The 18,626-nt window shown below is 40.3% G+C and overlaps 1 protein-coding gene across 1 annotated transcript; it reads right to left on the reverse strand.

The window, feature by feature from the left end:
* Nucleotides 1-12,182, reverse strand: LDHA (lactate dehydrogenase A; the record flags this gene model as incomplete). The annotated part of the gene is made up of 10 exons (XM_006892073.1): nucleotides 12,177-12,182; nucleotides 11,667-11,722; nucleotides 9,948-10,044; nucleotides 7,782-7,931; nucleotides 5,268-5,385; nucleotides 3,821-3,994; nucleotides 3,116-3,289; nucleotides 2,321-2,438; nucleotides 753-876; nucleotides 1-60 (listed from the first exon to the last, which is right to left on the reverse strand). Coding segments are annotated over exons 1-10 (1,077 nt in total), but the record flags the coding sequence as incomplete, so codon positions are not given.
* Between the last annotated feature and the right edge of the window lie 6,444 nt (nucleotides 12,183-18,626).

The following is an 18,626-nucleotide window of genomic DNA, read 5'->3' on the forward strand; positions in this document are numbered from 1 at the left end:
ATTCTGCCCCAAGATGCAAGGAACACTAAGGAAGACATCATCTTTAATTCCATAAAGACCCTGAGGGGGAAAAATGAGAGTTTACCACTTTGTCTTATCCTCCCTAATATGAAGCTTATTTAATACAATTTAGTAAGCAGAAATTCTCCAGATTTTCAGTTAAGAAACAGTATAAAAGAAAGCTATTAACTAGCAACAATAATTCCATTCTAAAAGGAAACATGAGTTACAATTATTCCTACCTACAGTACCTTCCACCTTTTACTGTGTAACACTTTAATAACTCTAACATTGTGCTTTATTCTCTTTTGTACTCTTCCACCCACCTCAATATTAATTAAATGAGGAAATTTTTGGCAATGTTATCATTTAGGTGCTGAACATTAACCCTGAGTTCAGTCATTTTTTTCCTTAACCAAAAGTATACATGCATGAATTAGTTTCACTAACTATATCAATAATTGATATTTAATCTAATTTCTTTCTCAGAAGAACCTGTAACAAAAATGATATTCAAATATAAAGCATATAATAACATAAACCCCAAGCCACACATTGTTGTAAGATAATAATGATTAATAGGGATTCTACAGAACAAGATACAAAAGCCTCCTAGTGTTTCCAAGGCTGTAAACAATCATGGAAGCATAATTCCCCATCTTTCTGCTACAGAATGACTAGTGGATTCAAATCACTGATCTTTTCTTTAGCAAAATACACCACCTATAAACACTCAGTAAACGTAAACCTACCTTAATCATGGTGGAAATTGGATGTACCCGCCTAAGATTCTTCATTATACTTTCTGCCAGATCTGCCACAGACAGTCCAATGGCCCAGGAGGTATAGCCTTTCAGTTTGATCACCTCATAGGCACTATAGAGATCGGCAGTGTATGGCAAGAAAGAAGCAGGGAGAAAGAAAAACAAAGCATTTAGTGAATGTACTATATATAATTGCTACAATGCCAAAAAAGACTGCTTACATAAATACAATACACTCGTATACTTGTGTAAGGAAAAAAATCTGGCAGTAAGCTCTGTACCCTCCAACAGAAAAACTGTGGTTATGTTTTTACAATGAACTATTACATAGCTGTCAAAACAGGTGCACTGTAACTACATGAACCAAAAAAGAAAATATTCTCCATTCTCAGATATTTACCGGTAATGAGAATGGAAGGAAAGAGTAATAATTAACAAACATTTATTAAAATGAGTGAAAGGAAAGGTAATATTTACATTCATTAATTATAATTAGTGTTATATGACAAAATGTTTATGAATGTTTGCATTTAAAAAAACAGTATGATTTGTAAAGTTATACTCAAATCACAATAAAAATAAATTTTGAAAAGTATGATTCTAGCCACCAGATGGTCTGCTGGAGAAGGAGGGGCAATCTCCTTCCAATCTCAGATCCAATTTGATGGTACACACACAATAACTAATAAAATTTTAAAATTTAACTGTTTTCAATGTTTGTAAATTTTATTAAAGTTTTTAATCTTACTAGAATTTCCAGAACAGTACTGAATGGTAATAGCAGGCATGTTTTTCCTCACTTTAATTATACTACTCCTAAATTTTCTGTATTAACTATTTGTATATTTGTAACTTGACCTTCATTTCTTTCTAATCACCAGCAAAATAATCCTAAGCAGACAAATTCTATTCATTTGTTGACAAGACACTGTCAAGTGTTGCAGTTCTTGGTTAGGATCACAGGTTCCATTATCTTAAAAATCACTTGGAGAAATACAACAAAAGGGCTTTGCATAGATCAATCACAAAAATATGTCATTACCCAAGAATTATGATTCATTATTCAGTTTTCTAAATAAATGATCTGAAGTCCACACACATGGTTTATACAGTTAATTTCATAAAGTTCAAAGCTTCTCTATTTCAACAATTTCTCACATTTATGAACTATTTATATTTTTAGTATCACCATGAATGCTTAAAACTTTATAACCTAAATGATAAGAACCTGTGTTTCTATTCAGACTACAACAGGCACTTAGATATTCTCAACTGACTCTTACATGCTGAAGACTGACTTACTTAGCCTATACCTCGTTTTATCATCATAGTTTACACTAAACATAGATTTAGCAGAATACAAATTAAGAATTATGTGCCAAAGTGACAGACTGAAGGCTAACTAATATCTTTAATTTTCTGTTTGTTTCACAGTATGCTCTTTAACAACAAAGCTTAAGAAACCATTTTCTAACAAGCTAGTCATGTATAAACTATATTAACATTTTTCTTGTAAATGAAAATAATTTTATTGAGTATCTTGTGAGATCAATTACCTGTCAACCACCTGCTTGTGAACCTCTTTCCACTGTTCCTTATCTGAATCAGTACCTAATTCAGGATGCAGATTTTTCAGAGAGACACCAGCCACATTCACTCCACTCCATACAGGCACTACAAAAAAAACAGGGCAGAACACACTTACTTCCACATATCAGACTAGTCCTTTCTCCCCATCTTTTTAAAATTCTGGGCCATTTTTCAACCTCTCCTTTATTATTATTTGGGAAGCTTACCCATTTAATAGAGCATCAAGGCTACCACAGTCCTTAAAAATTTTCACTTTTAGATTAGATTCTTTTGTTTAAGGAATATAAAACTAAGCATTTTCTATCTTAACCTGTTTTCCTAGATCTAATGGCTATTTCATTTCTATATTAGTGAAATATAAAGATTAGAGCATGATTAAAGATAGCATGAGATCACACGGAGGATTTTCTAGGACTATCATTCAGCTGTGACAGAACAGGCTTTTCTTGACAGGTTACATCTACTCCATTTGGGTTAGCTATGGCTAGCCTTCAAGACCAGGTAGTTCAAATCAGTTGAACTACATGACTCAAGTCATCTTAAGTACTATAGTCTTCTCCAATATAATGGTAACTAGTAAAATATGGTAAAAAGTAAAAAATTTCATTCTCCATTTCTCCTACATGAAATGTCATACAAAATAGCACAAGTATTAATAGTTTTCATAGTATACTATTTAATTCTACTAAAAAGATGCATTTCTATAAATCATCTTCTGTCAATTTCTACCAGAATCTTTAAAAAACAAAATGTCTCCATACCACTAGAGTCTCCATGCTCTCCAAGGACCCAGCCATGACAGCTCAATGCGTGAACTCCCAGCCTCTCCCCCATTAGGTAACGGAACCTCGCTGAATCCAGATTGCATCCACTGCCAATAACACGGTTTTTGGGAAAGCCACTGATCTTCCAAGCCACATAGGTAAGGATATCCACTGTAAAAGAAATATTTAGGCAAAGATAGTTAAGTCAATCATTATCTGGCTAACAAGATACATGGTTATGCAGGAATCTTACTAATTAATGATATGACTAATCAGTATTTGTTGGCTTTTAAAACCTCTATATTATGTATAATATAGAAAATTCATTAAGTATTTCAGAAACATAATTTTCTGAAAATACACTGCATCAGTTTTGAGAATACATTATCCACAAACTCACTCCATTCCAAAAATTTTCTTTAGACAAACAACTAATTTTAAGTTCCAACTGTCCCCTTTACTGTTTTCAATCAATTCCCAGGAGAGAAATCAAGTATATAAATAATGTACTTAAAACAGAATATTTGGGAGCTCTGGTGGTATAGTTTATAGGGAGTTGTGCTGTTACCCAAAGGCCACACCTTCACTCTTGCACAAGCTAAGCCTTGAAAACCCAAGCTCAGAGTAGGTTCCAAATCAAAAGCAATGAGATACAGAATATAATATGTATTTTCAGTTTTATTCTAACAATTTAATCCTCACCTGGATTAGAAACAACAAGCAGCTTGCAGTTTGGGCTGTACTTGACAACATTAGGAATGATGAATTTAAAGATGTTCACATTACGCTGGACCAAATTGAGACGGCTTTCCCCCTCCTGCTGACGTGCTCCCGCTGTGATAATAACCAGCTTGGAATTTGCAGTTACGTTGTAGTCTAGAGGGGGAAAAAAAATTAAAAATACCACATTAAGGCCTTCATGCAAAGTCTTTACCTAACTATAAAAAGCCCCCTGTTCCTTAAGATTCTTAGATCATTTTCATCAATGTATTGTGCAAGTAGTAGCTAAGTATCCCCACTGTCTCCCGCATATATCTTCTTTATTAATGTGGCCGGTTAAACAGGTAGAGTATGTCAACAACTTCTAGGCACTTTAGTTTTAGTGACATTAAATGGTGTGACTTTAACTACAAGTGGAGGGGAACTGGAATCAATTCCTATATATTCTCATGGTGGTTTGGTTTCTGTCCTACCTGGACTCAAAGTTTATACTCTTACAGGTGCCTATTTCTACTGAACCATGTAACTATTTTCACAGTAGCTCAGGCACAGGCTTATTTAAAAAAAAAAGTTAATAGGAACCTTTATTCTTAACGACCATGTTTTTGTTTCTACCTACTCTGTGGCACTGGATGGCTAACCCAGAATGATGGGAGTTTTCCTGTATATTAACAGGCCAGAGATATTCAAATATCATAATATATTATGGAGGCTGGATGAGCCCTTGAAACTGCTGCCCTAAGGTAATTTTTTACACTGTAAACCAAAAAGATCTCCTAAAGTTTCTTCAAATCACAGCTGAGCTTAATTAGAGAAAAAACATCTACAATAAGCATTCATCTCTTTTTCAGAACTATATGCATAGAAATGAAAGTAACAACTAAAAACAAACAAAAAAAACCTGAAGGGACAGTGAATTAATGAGGAACAACTTGGAAAAGGAGGGTGAGAAATGGACACACAACTTAAAGAATGTAATCAATGACACTATATTTATACAAACTGTTGAATTCATATTTGCATGGGTATAGTCTCAATGAAATAGGTAAAATTTAGAAATTTTTTTAAAAACCTAACAACCCAACAGACCTTATTTGGGTCCATTTATAGGGTTCTTAGATTTTCAGTATGAAAGATTTAAATCAAGAATATCTGTTAAAAAAAAAAAAAAAAGCTAATTGACCTAGAACTCAATCTTGAGTTACTGTATAAAAAGAAGTGGAGGTACAAGGCATTTATGTATTTGAAGCAATGCAGTTAAAGATGGACAAGAAGGTTGGGAACTTTATTAATTACATTCTGTTGCAGATGCTTTCCATATGCCTGAGACTTCCTACACAAAAAAGAAAATCTTTAAAGCGCTAGCTAGTATTGCCATCTGATGAAATAAATCTAAGAAAGGCTATAGGAGAATCTTATTGTCACCAACCTTTGCCAGACACAATTTTTGGTGTTCTAAGGAAAAGGCTGCCATGTTGGAGATCCATCATCTCTCCCTTTAATTTGTCTTCCATGACATCAACAAGTGCAAGTTCATCTGCCAAGTCCTGAAAGACATACAACGTTTATTTAAATGGGAATTTTCTACTTTGAAATATTTGGACCTGTAAAATTTCTGTATTTCTAGCATAGGAGAATTCTACTGCTTTATTATGTTAAGGATATACTTCAGTAGAGCAAGGGCCATATGTAACATGTTGGCGGCAAATGACGGCTATAGCCATCCTGCACATGTTTCTAAGCACGGTCATCAATTTTTTAAAGTGTGCAACATCTTAAAGATGACCCATGGGCAAGTTCTGGTGGCCTAGTGGCAAGAAGCTGCACTGCAATTCCAGAGGCACACGGTTCAAATCCACCAGATGCTCTGCCAGGAAAGGAGGGACAATCTCCTCCTTTACCAGTCAGATCCGATTTGACGGTACACACGCACGCGCAAACACACACACACTCTCACACGAAATAATAAATGATAAAATTTTAAAGAGAAAAAAAAAAGATGACCCACACAAGGGTAACATAACTGACTACAGGAGCTTTACAATTACTGCTATGTAAGCAGAACACTGAATTGGTACAAGTTAAAATAACTTCTAATTAGGTAGGATTTTTCTGTTTACACTGTCAAACTCAGTTTGACTAAGAGTTTAGTTTGCTATTCATTAAGCAGGTGATAATGACTAGAACCAAGATTTAGCATTAACAAATGATCTTTAGGATCATTCCTTTATATATTATTTATTTTCCAAAGAGAAACCCTTACTGTTTTACATAGATATATTAAAAAATCCTACTATTGAACCTTTGCTAAATTCATAGGTTTATCTCAGACAGGTACACCAACAACAGATTTAATAAAAATGAGATGTGGGTTGTCACCACAGACTATAATGGCTGCATATTTATCTCCAAACTAGCATCAATGAGTAGTCTAGCAGTTAATTTTTTTTTAATGGAGATTTTTGCCTTCTAATTTTTTTTTCTCTTGTTGTGTACCATTGAATCAGATCTGACTGGCCCAGGAGGAGATTGCCCCTCCATCCCCAGTGGAGCATCAGGTAAATCTGAACCATGCCTTTGGGATTGCAGCGCAGCTTCTCACTAGGCCACCTAGCAGTTACCTTTTCTTAATCCCATCTGAGTCAGGGGCCATTGCAGAAAAAGACCATAGGGTTTTTATAAGAGTGGAGAACAGCACTTAATAAAGAAAAGTGATGCCTTCCATATATGATCCAATCCAATCTCACGGGCACTGAGTTGATGATTCAGACTAATGATGATGACCCTCTGTTGGTGTTCCAAGACTGTGAATATGAATAGTGGCTGGAGGATGCTACCTTCTGGTTAGCAGACCAACACATAAAAAACACTGTGCCCCCAGGGCTGTTTGTGCATGATCCAGTAATAACAACTGCTGCATTATGTGGCTGCTTGTAAGAATGGTATAAGACTAACTGATGCTACCTACCCATTTCTGCCTTCAAGTCCTGCTTATTTAAATTTAAATTTAGACCAAAATACATCATTTCACTATTACTGTTGCTTTTAAGTGCCATTGTGTCAATACCAACTCACAGAAACCCTGAACAATAGACTGCAACACCCCTCAGGCCTTCACTATCTTCACAAATGTGCCATGTTTGAAAACATTATTAGGAACTCTGAGTTTAAAATTGTGTAATATAGTAATATTAAACGGCCTCAATTTCTTTTTTAATATGACTACTACAAAAAATGTTCTTAATTCACATGTTTTAAATTTTATAACTGGGACGAAAAGAAAAAAAGTGCTATCCAAAGATGGGCACAATAAGGTTTAAGGATAGAAAACCTGACATTTCCCATTATATGATTTTAATTTTACAATATGTATGTATCAAGTTAAAAATTACTTTGAGTTTTAGTTTTCAAGTTACTTTAAAAGAATTTTAGTTTTCAAGTTAGAAATAACAAGAATTTAGGGAGCTCTGGTGGCAAGAAGTTGTGCTTCAGTCCCAAAGGCCTTCAGTTTGAATCCACCTGAATTTCCACTGGAAAAGGCGGGGCAATCTCCTCCTGTACCAGTCGGATCTGATTCGATGGTACACAAACAAATAATTAAAAAAATGTTTTAATTAAAAGACTTGAGAAGATGTGAATTCTCAAAAGAATTTAAAAAAAAAAATCAGTGTGGGTTCTTTCTTTGCACTACTCCACACATGTGTTAGTACAGCATAGGGAATTCAAGGAATTGGGCCTCCAGAAAAATAACTTTTCATACTTTTTAGTTCCAGTATCTTTCAGTGCAGCATCCTATTTCAAAATTTAGGTTCACATATAGATTTTTAAGTGGGTACAGATTAATCTTTTTCTCTACAGCGTGGTGATATATTCTGGGTGATGGTGTGTGGGGGGGGAGATATCAAGCAGTCTTTAGCTTCCAGAGTGATGGGCTCTCACTTACCTTCATTAAAATACTGATGGCACAGGCCATGCCAACAGCACCAACCCCAACAACCGTAATCTTATTCTGGGGGGTCTGTTCTTCCTTAAGAAGATTCTGAATCAGCTGATCCTTGAGAGTAGCCATACTGGATTTGGATGAGGAAGGTACCTGTAAGGGGAAAACGTGTATTATCACTGCACCCTCTTTAAGAATTTATTAACCAACAGCAAGCAGTTCTGGAAAAGTTTTCATTCCTTCTGGGGGATTTACCAATAAATCCCACAGAATGGTTTTACAAAGGAATTATAACATGGCGTTCTAAGGAGAGAGTTCAAAGGTTTAATACTAGGGCATGAGCTGGCCAGGATCTTGGTTTAGAGAACCTCACCTTGGCGTGGAAAAACAGTATAGAAGTTTGCGTGTACGTATAGCCTCCCGAAGACGCATTCATCTTGGCTTATTAACCCCAAGTGGGGCTGGCCTATCCTCAGACAAAAGGACTGGGCACTGTTCTCTCAACTCTAGTTTACAGGGCTCCTCATACACTCTAAGTCCCTTGAGTAAGGACCAGAAGAAGACACGTGTAAACGCCCTTAACGGCTGCACAGGGAGTGCTAAACGCATGTTCTGCGCCTGCGTGCTCACTTCCTCTCCCCTCCCCCGCTGCCTGAAGACTGAAGACAGGGCGGAGAGCAGACCAGCGATCTCTAGGCTCAGCCCGCGGGTTGTCCCGCTCGGCCATGGTCCAGGAGATAGGCGCCCCGGGGAAACCTATGCGCACGCGCAGGACAGGAGCGGGGGGAGCCTGCACGGCATACAGGCTACCAAGAGGTCGGCACAGTGCCGGGCGCGGGAGCAGAGGCCACCAGGAACTCTCCTGCTCTGAGTCAGCGGGAGGACACTCAGGAGCCAGACTTTAGACTGAACCAATGGACAGGAGCAGACACGAGCAACGTGACTGAAGCCTGGCCTGGCGCAGGGCCAGTGCCAGACTTTAAATCGCAACACCAGAAGCCAGGGGCTTATTAACCAACTGGGAGGGAGGCGTCTCTTGTGGCTTCTACCCTAATCCCTGTTGCAAAGTCATGAAGGCCGGAATGAGGAAATTTTTTAAGCACAGGAAATGCCGAAAGAGTTGCAGATCTTAAATTTAACAACTACCTGGTGGAACCCTAGTTTACCAGTAGGGGGCTGGGGTTTTTTTTTATTTCTGCTAATCCCACCCAATTTTGTATTACATTCACTGGAGAAACGTTACAGGTTGCAACCAGAAAGAACTACATTTTGACACCATCCCAAAGGGCAAAAATAGCCCGAAGACCTCCAGGCAAGCAGCCCGGATTAACCAAACTAGAATCGGGTCTCTCCTTACAAATCACTGCTATTTCTAGACAGCCCAGGAAGGTTTCTGCAGCCAAGTGGGGGAAGGGAGGTTTTCTTCTAGCAGAAATCTCCTGGCTTCACCAGGTGGTGGCCTCCAGGACAACACACCCCCACCCGCCTCAGTGTAGAGGCGGAGTAGCACCAAAATTTGGAGGAGGGGGCGTCCAATAGGGTGAGCCCTGCAAAAGGGAGTCTGCTCTTCAACTGTACCACCTCGAGCTGTGACTTTACGTGTATGTACGCCTAAACCTTTCTGAGCTTTACCAACTACCAAGAGAGGAGAGTAGGGGATGAGCCTACTCTCAAGATGATCTGAGGTGCCAATGGGTTGGAATCCTGTTTCATCTTTGCATGCCTCGCGCCTAGCACAGACCTGAATACACCAGCAATTGCTTAAAAAATGTCATCTGCGTAAAGAGCTCCCTATAATCTGCAGGCAGTGGCCGCCCCCATGGAGCCAACTACTAGAACATTCCAAGGCAAAATGGGACCACGAGGCGTCCAGTGGCTTTTCAGCTTCCAGAAACTGGCCCCGACTGGGGCTCTTCCGGCTCCCTGGACCTCGAGTTCAGCCTGTGTACTGATTTCCCCACCCTTCACAACTCTCGGAGGAGCTCTGCCACCTCCTAGTCCTTCCACATCCACCAGGCTTTCCACCCGAAGCGGGTGCGGCCACTTCCTCGGCGCATGGCGTGAGCCACCACCCAGGTCCCCATAAGCGGTACCCACGAGGGGCCGCGGGCGCCCGGCGAGCAGAGCTCCAGGCAGCCCGCTCTCCCGCCCCGACCGTAGTGACTGTACCGGGAATGCACGTCGGGCGGGCTTCGGTGGCGCGAGGCGGCGAAATCCTGACTTTGCAGCTGCAGCTCCGGGACTCGCAGCCGCGCCGGGGAGGGGCCTTAAATGGCACGGCGAGGCTGACGTCAGGGGGGAGCCAGGCGGACGTGCGGGAACCCACGTGTGCGTGCTGAGTTGGGGGCGGGCGCGGAGCCGGGCGGGGCGGTGGAGAGAGCCGGTGGCGCGCGCAGGCGGGCGATGGTCAGGCGGGTGAACCCGCGTGCGTCCGGGCGTCTAATCCGCTGCCCTGCACCATGTTGCCCTCCCGCAGCCCCAACGGCCCTGGCCGGACTCAGACTAGCCCTCAGTTTCCTTTTTTCTTACTAGTGGTGGGAACGCTCAAGGAAGATTTGACTTAAATATTTACCTCTGTTTCCCACTGCTCGCCACAGCCCCTGGCACTCAAATATTCGACAAATATTTGTTGAAAGAAAGAAACCCGAGTCATCTCCAGAACTTGACTCTCTGCCCCGAGGCGGGGGGGGGGCTAAATTTCCAAGTTCCAGAACTGATAGGCATACACCTCTCTGAGGCTCAGGTGTAACTGACCTCTCCGCACTCCATACTACTCAGCATCCTGGGGGTTCAACCACATCTCAAACCTTTTAGGTTTCGCTTTATCATACATCATTATTTTTAACTCTGGGCCTTTACGTATATTGGCTCATTGCCTGACCCATCTTCCCCTCAAGCCTCCATCTCTGCTCCTTTAAGTAGTAATCTCCCTACACACCCCTCCTTTCTGCTTCCACCATGCAGCTTTGTGCATCCTTGAAATCCACATGCATCAAAGGTGTACGGCTTTGTTCCCTTCCAAACAGGGAGTTTGAGCCGGTTTCCTCCTGGTACCATTCAAACCTATCCGTAACTGGATTTCATGGCGTTAAAGGGTGTCTCTTCCCTGACAGTTTTCCCTTTACTCTAGGGAGCCCAGAAACCTAAGCCTTCAGCCTCCAACACATTAGTGTAGGGACTGATGGGACCATAGGTTCTCCAGCTTCCTGGGCAGATTGCAACAGTAACTTCCGTTGCTAAGTCCTCGCAACAATGTCCCCAGTCAGTCAGGACTGGGCTTGTGCCGGCTTGTCAGATTCCACCACAAATGTAAACTGCTCAGAGAGAAGCAGAGGACAGAGAGTGAAAGCTTGGAGAGACTTAGGTTAGGTTGATAATTCCCCAAAGAAAGGCTTGGGGTTGGTCAGCTTAACAATGACGCATGGTGATAGTCCAAGCAGAATGTCTCCCATCCTTTTAAAACATTTAACAACTGCTCACTCCAAGAATAGCTTCCCCTTTTTTATGTAGAACAACCATCTGTATTTGACTCCACCAATACGGAAAAGAGTAGCTTTTACTAAGCACCTACTACATGACAGGCAGCAACTAGGCAATCTCCATACTCATCCCCATTTTAACGGTTTGTTTGTTGTTATTGTTAAGAACAAGTCAGAACAGACTCATAACTGACCCTCAGACACAGTAAATTGCATGAGAGGAGACCGTCCATCTTTCTCCTGCAGAGCAGCTGGTGGATTTGAACTGTGTGTCTTTGTATTGGCCGTACAACTTGCCACTAAATCACCAGCGCCCCCTTTAATGTTTTGGAATAAGCTTAATCATCCCATTTTTCAGATAGGGAAACTAAGACTCCCTAACTGCAATTTTAGCCTAGTAATGACTGACTTTAAAGCCTTTGCTAGTTTGTATTTAAAATACTGTCCCCTGAGAAGGATGGTTACCTAAGAAGGGCACAGAAAGTTCAAATTTTAGTGAGAAACAGGAGTGTTTGTCAGTCCGAACAGTAGAGTTTTTGTGCTAAAGCCCAAACAGAATGTGTGCCCAATAGAATGGGTCTGAGAACACTTTCAGAGAGCAGGGCAGACTTCTGGAGTCCAACCAAGTGTTCTTTGGGTGTATTGTCTTTAAAAGGGAAAATCCTGCGAAAAGATGGCTTGCACAGGCTAGGTGTGCTCAGCACCAACTAAAGATTTTCCTACAGTGGCCCAGGCTATAGAGTGGTGTCTGTGCAAAAGATAACGTTGAGCTATTCCTACCCTTCATTTAGTGTTTGTTTTACCCCTCCTCAGGAACTTACAGTAACTCCTCGTTGCCTCCAGGATAAAATCCAGACTCCTTGGAAAGACACAGTGCTCTGTGACCCAGTGTTCCTATCACCTCTCTGCCCTTACTTACCTTCATGTTTCCTACATATCAGCCCCCACGGTGACTCACTGCCTTCTGCAAATATTCTATGCACTGTCTCACCTCCTTCCTTCCTTCAACTTGAATACCCTCTCCTTTGCACAACACTCCCATCACTCTCATCTAAACCCTCCATATGATAGATCTTATGCTGTTAATTAGACTTGATATTAAATTAGTTCTTATTGCAATACATCTTTTATCTCTCCAGACTATAAGCCCCTAGCAGACAGCCACATTCTTACTCCTCTCTGTAACCCCAGCACATAAATTTATCTGTTTAATAAAAAACCCTCTCAATCCTGTGGAGTCAGAGCTCATAGCTGACTCTCCAGTGTTTTTCCTATGGGTGTAAATTACATGGGAGGAGATTGACCATCTTTCTCCCAAGGAGTTACTACTGGCCAGTTTAAAGCTCCAGAGTGGAGCCCTTTTGGGTTAGACGTGCTACTCCATCCAGACTAAGGGCCACCAGAGATCTCAGGTTTAACAAATGTAGCTAATGCATTTTAATTTAAACGCCTGCCACTATACTAGCTGCTAGGCAACAAAAATGAGTAAGACAAATGTATAAGCCTTCAAAGACTTGACTGTTTAGTGTAGAACAACAATTATCTTTAAAAATATATATCCCCCTCAATAGTTAAAATGCAAGATAGAATGTAACATTACCACAGGAGATGTAGACAGAAGTGGTCTAGTGTCCAGAGGAGAGGTCATTTGGTGCAGATACCAGAGTAAGCTTCCTGTAAGAAGCAGGACCTGAGCAAGGACTAGAAAAAGATTTAAAGTGGTGAAGATCAGATATTGAAGAACAAAGAGCACAGCACTAGCAACTATAGAGGGAGGAAATTACAAGGCACGCCTGCTCACTCAAAGTGCCAGGCTTTTTTTCAAAAAAAGGAGAAACTTTTTGGTGGCCAAAGTCAAAGTTCTTAGAGGATGGAGGAAAGAGTGGAAGCAAGGTAGTTGAGAAGTCACAGAAAGGAGGACATTTGTATCGTTATGTAATGACACGAAGCTCTAGGGGAAAAATAAAAATACAGCTCAGCCAATTCTGAACAGAACATACACTTCTCTGTCACAACACCACACAGACCCTCTGCAAACTCACTGACAACCTGACTTGCGTCACCTTTTCCTTGGCTGTAAAGTTGATGACTTTTCTGAGTTGCAGGACCCAAGATGCGGACGACCTCATCAGTCTCCTGTCCCTGAGAGGCTTCCCTGCTGTGTACGTGACAAAGCAAAGGCTTCTGTGTCTGAAAAGAGAACAACCTTCTGCCTCTGAGAATGGCTTCTTCGCTTTGTTACCCTGACCCCAGGCATCTCTCAGGTGACGGGAAATGGGAGTTGGAAGACTCCACCCCCAATTCCTCAAGTTCTCCTGGGCAACATCACTTCTGGTACCCCATGCCCTTCTTCCTCAGTCTCCTCTCCACTGGGTTGGGTTTGCCCTCTAACTCTGGATCCCATTCTCTTCCTTTCTTCTTTAATGTTTGGACAGTCGTTCCCTCCAAAATCGATTCTTTACATCACATCCTAAAATAAATGCTACCTCAGAATCTCTAGGTTCCCTCTCACCCATTTCCTACCATTTTCTTACAAAAGAAATTAAAATTGTGCCTCTCTCTTTTCTTCCCTGTCCAGGAGTTAGGCCTCAAATTTTCCATCCCACTGATTCCAAAGTGAAGACAAGTCACTGGAAAATAAATTACTTCCCTCCTGACTGAGGGTCTCCAAAATTAGGGCTGTGGAGAGAATGTCAAGGCCCTTCCAAGGCACTCAATGTGGTTGCCCACAGGCTCTAAGTGTCCCTTGTCTATTCATGGAAAGGGAGGGTTGTGGGGTGCAGTGACTTCCTCTGACAGCAGAGGTGGCAAGGACAGTGATGGATGGGCTGGGTAGAGATGATTTGGGTAGCCTCACAGAGAGGAAGCGTACTGACCTAGGAACAAAGAACGTGGTTCTTGTCCACCTTTGTCATAGATCCCTAAGTGACATAGTGGCAATGTTTTCTCTGTAGCCTAAGTAACCTTGGCTGTAAATCTAGGAAGGTCTTTCTTATCTCATTCTAATAGCCAGAGAGACTGAGTCAGTGAGTCCAGTTTATACCTATGCATTCATTTTCCCAATTGCACAGGGCTCAGAGGCAGAGCTGTCTGCCACTTAGGGAAGGTATTAGAGCGGCTCTTAGGCCAGAGGAGGTTGTTCCAAGGACCTGGCCCCACCTGTGGAAATAGGAAATTCAGATCCAGCAGCCTCTTGTCCCTGATACTAGTTTTGAAACTGGATTCAAAATTCCCAAGACTTTGATATGGGTTGAACTTATTAATAAAAGCAGACTTAGTATTTTAAAAGTAGGTTACTGATAATACAAACCCATTTCTCAGAATCCTATGTAGCTCATCATTCTTTTAGGAAATCATATTTCTCAAGAAAGAAATAGTATTTCAAGTCTTAACTCTGAAAGCCACTATTCACCTGTCAATTTGTTATATTGTGGTGGCTTGTGCATTGCTTTCATGAAGTAGAAGCTTCACTACAGATATTTATATAAATGCTATGACTCAAAATGAGAAGGAACATTCATGAATAACTAGAAGTTTAAATGTATGAGGTATGAATCAGGCAAAGTTGTAAATCATTAAAAAAGAAATGGAGCATTTGAAGAGCTATATCGTAGGCATTGTAGTTTATTGTGGAGTTGGAAATGACACATACTTCGCCCGCTAGCAGGTTTCAGTGAGTAGTAAAGTGCATGAGAGGAGATTGCTCATCTTTCTCTCACAGAACAGTGGATAGATTTGAACTGCATACCTTTGGATTGGCAATGCAATTCCTTACCATTAGGCCACCAGAGCTCCCTTATCCTAGGCATTAGAGAGCTGAAATGAACAAGTAGGGGCCATTTAGAACTGGACAATTATATGGTCCACTATGCTAGGATTGTCAATCTGAAGAGGGAATTGAACACAAATTGTATTCATTTTATAATTTAGTTTTGTCAGTGATAGGATAATGTTCATTTTCCTACAAGGAAGAGCAGGTAATGTAATATAATAGTTATTCATATTCGTGTACCAACCACTAATGCCAAATTTAAAGAAGCTGAAAATTATTATAAGCTTTTGCAATGTGAAATGGACCAAATATATAAATAAGATGCATTAATAATGACTGGAAACAAAAAAGAAATATTGATAGTTGGAACTGTGGCTTTCATGGTAGACAATGCTGGAGATTATATAATGGAGTTTGTCAAGGCAATGACTTATTCATTGCAAATAACTTTTTTAAAGAATATAAATAGTGGTTATATACATGGACCTCATTGGATGAAATACACCAAAATCAAATTTGCTATGTCTGTAGAAACAGACAATGAAGAAGCTCAATATCCTCAGTCAGTATAAGGCCAGGAGCTAACTGTGAAACAGATCATCATGGTTCATATATAAAATTCAGTCAAAGTTCTAAAAGAAAATCCAAAAACTTAAATAACTTTGAAAGAACCAAAGCATAATCTTGACATATTTCACTTGAATTTAGAGACAGATCACCTGAAGAATAGACTTGATGCATTAAACACTAATGACAGAAGATCAGCTGACTTGTGGGATAAAGGACATCACACATGAAGAAAGTAAAAGACAATAAAGAAATAGAGAAACGAAGGAAGAAAAAGGAGCCAAATGGATGTCAGAAGAGGTTATGAACTTGCTTTTGAATGCAGAGTATATAAAGCAAATAGAAGAAGTGATAAAAGAATTGAACAGGTTTCAAAGGACAGCTCGAGAAGTAAGGTATTAGGAAACATGGAGTTAGAAAACCAGACAGAAAAATGCAGTCAGTATTCCTCAAGCTGAAAGAACTAAAGAATAGTACTCAAGTCGCAAATTGCAGTATCACTATCAGTATTCTATCAGTAAAAATTAAATAAAGCACAAAGCATCAAAAGAAGATACAGAGTCACTGTACCAAAAAGATTTGGCCAATACACAGCTATTCCAAAAGCTAACATATGGTTTAAGAACACATGGTACTGAAGACAGAAGTCCAATTTGCACTGAGAGACTGCAAAAAACAAAGCCCCAGGAATTGATGTAATACAAACTGAGATGTTTCAACAACAAATGGATGCAACACTGAGCACACTCACTTGTCTATGCCAAGAATATGGAAGACAGCTACCTGGCTAGAAGAGATCCTTTGAAAGTGCCTATTTCAAATAAAAGTGATCTAATAGAAATTTTCAACATCATTAATGTAACACATAAGTACATTTTTGCTAAAGAGCATTAAAAAAGAGTTGCAACAATGTATCACCAAGGTACCGCCAGAAATTTAAGCCAGATTCAGAAGAGAATGTGGAACAAGGGACATCATTATTGATATCCTTTTAATTAGGATTGATAGCCCTGTTGATATATTAGGGCTATATCCTTTCACTATATTTATTCAATCTGAGTATTTTGCAAATAATTTGAGAAGCTGGGCTATATGGAGAAGAATGTGGCATCAAGCCTGGTGAAAGACTGTTTACAACTCACAATAAATAGATGACTCAACCTTGAAGCACTTACTGATAAAAAGCAAAGATTATAACATCCTTTAATAGGGAGTCCATCTCAATATAAAGAAAATAATGACAATTAAAAAAAATCTCACTTCATTGTAAAAATCATAACAAATGAGAAAATATTGAGGTTGACAAAGATTTTTTTTTATACCTGCATCCACAATCAATGCCTGTGTAAGTAGCAAACAAGAAATGAAAGAACATGGGGAGCTCTGATGGCACAAGCTGCACTGCAATCCCAGAGATATGCAGTTCGAATCCACCAGATGTTCTGCTGGAGAAGGGGGGGCAATCTCCTCCCGTATCAGTCAGATCTGATTTGACGGCACACACACAAAAAATAATAAATAAAATTAAAAAAAAAAAAAGAAATGAAAGAACATCTGGCATTGGGTAAATCTGATGCAAAAGACTTCTTTAACTGCAATCCCAGAAGTACACGGTTCAAATCCACCAGATGCTCTGCTGGAGAAGGAGGGGGCAATCTCCTCCTGTACCGGTCAGATCTGATTTGAAGGTACACGTAAAAATAATACAATAAAAATTTTTAAAAATTTTTTTTTAAAAAAAGACTTCTTTAAAGTATTGAAAATTGAAAAGTCAAGATATGGGGGACGGGAAGTCAAGATATCACTTTGAAGACTAAAGTGCACTTACCCAGACATAGTGTATGTGTATGTGGGGGGGGGTGTGCGCGCAGATACGACTCTCACAGGAGGAGACTGCTCATCTTTCTACAGTAGAGCAACCGGTAGATTCAAACCGTTTACTTTTGTGATTGCAACACAGCTTCTTACCACTAGGCTTCCAGAACTCCCTTAAGCCATAGTATTTTTCAGTTGCCTCATATGCATACAGAAGATTACCAACAATTAAGAAAGGTGGAACAAGAATGAATGCCTTTCAATTATGTTCTTAGTGGAAAAAACTACATTTACCACAAAACTGCCCAAAGAATATGCAAATCTGTGTTGAAAGAAATACAAGTCAGAATTTTCTTTTACATGGAGATTAAAGAGACTTCATCTCTCGTGCCTTAGACATGTCATCTCAGGAGGGACCACTCCCTAGAGAAGGACTTCACATTTGGTAAAGGATTAGTGAAAAAGAGGAAGACTCTTAACCAGATAGATTGACATAGAGCCTTGACAATGGACTCAAACACAGCAATGTGTTATACACAGGGCCTGTTATACACAGGGCCAGGCTGAGGCAGAGTCGACCTGACAGCACCTAGCAGCAGCTCTTAAAAGGACAGTTTTCTAAGAAGTCCCCAAAGGGTGAATGGTAATTGTAATTATAACCAGAAAAGTCTACTCATAATTTCCTCGGGCTTCCCTGTAGGAATAAGGGAAAGAGTTTCAGCTGCACAACTACTGAGCCCTGAGTTTTTCCTTAAAATGCTAAACACAGCCACTCACTCATTCCACCTCAGAAAGTAGGTTCAGCTGGAGGTGGCTCTTCACTCTCCTCTGTTGTTTGAGCTTCCTCAGAGACCCCTGCCCTGAAGAGGCAGCTCATTTCTTTCGGATATCAAAAGGGGTCTGGCTTCACTAAGAAGCCTCGGACTCTGCTAGAAGCAAAGGAATGCTCTCTCCATCCTAAGGAGACACCTGGCTCCCTCCATCCTAGGAGGGACCTGAAGGGCAGATGTAGAAGTTTCGTGGGCCCTTCAATGGGTTCATGGTTTAAGGTGGCTGGCCTATCCATTTTCTATGACAAGTGAGTAAAACAGAGTAGGTCTGTGAGTCAGAATCAATATAGATCTGGGTTGGGTTTGGTTTTCTGGTTTTACCAAACACCATAAAAATGTATTACCCAAGGCCACATGGTTGAAAAGCTTCCAGATGGATTTCAAA

Source organism: Elephantulus edwardii, unplaced genomic scaffold (assembly GCF_000299155.1).
Source record: "Elephantulus edwardii isolate Elephantulus edwardi_28Jun2011 unplaced genomic scaffold, EleEdw1.0 scaffold00109, whole genome shotgun sequence".
NCBI lineage: Eukaryota > Metazoa > Chordata > Mammalia > Macroscelidea > Macroscelididae > Elephantulus > Elephantulus edwardii.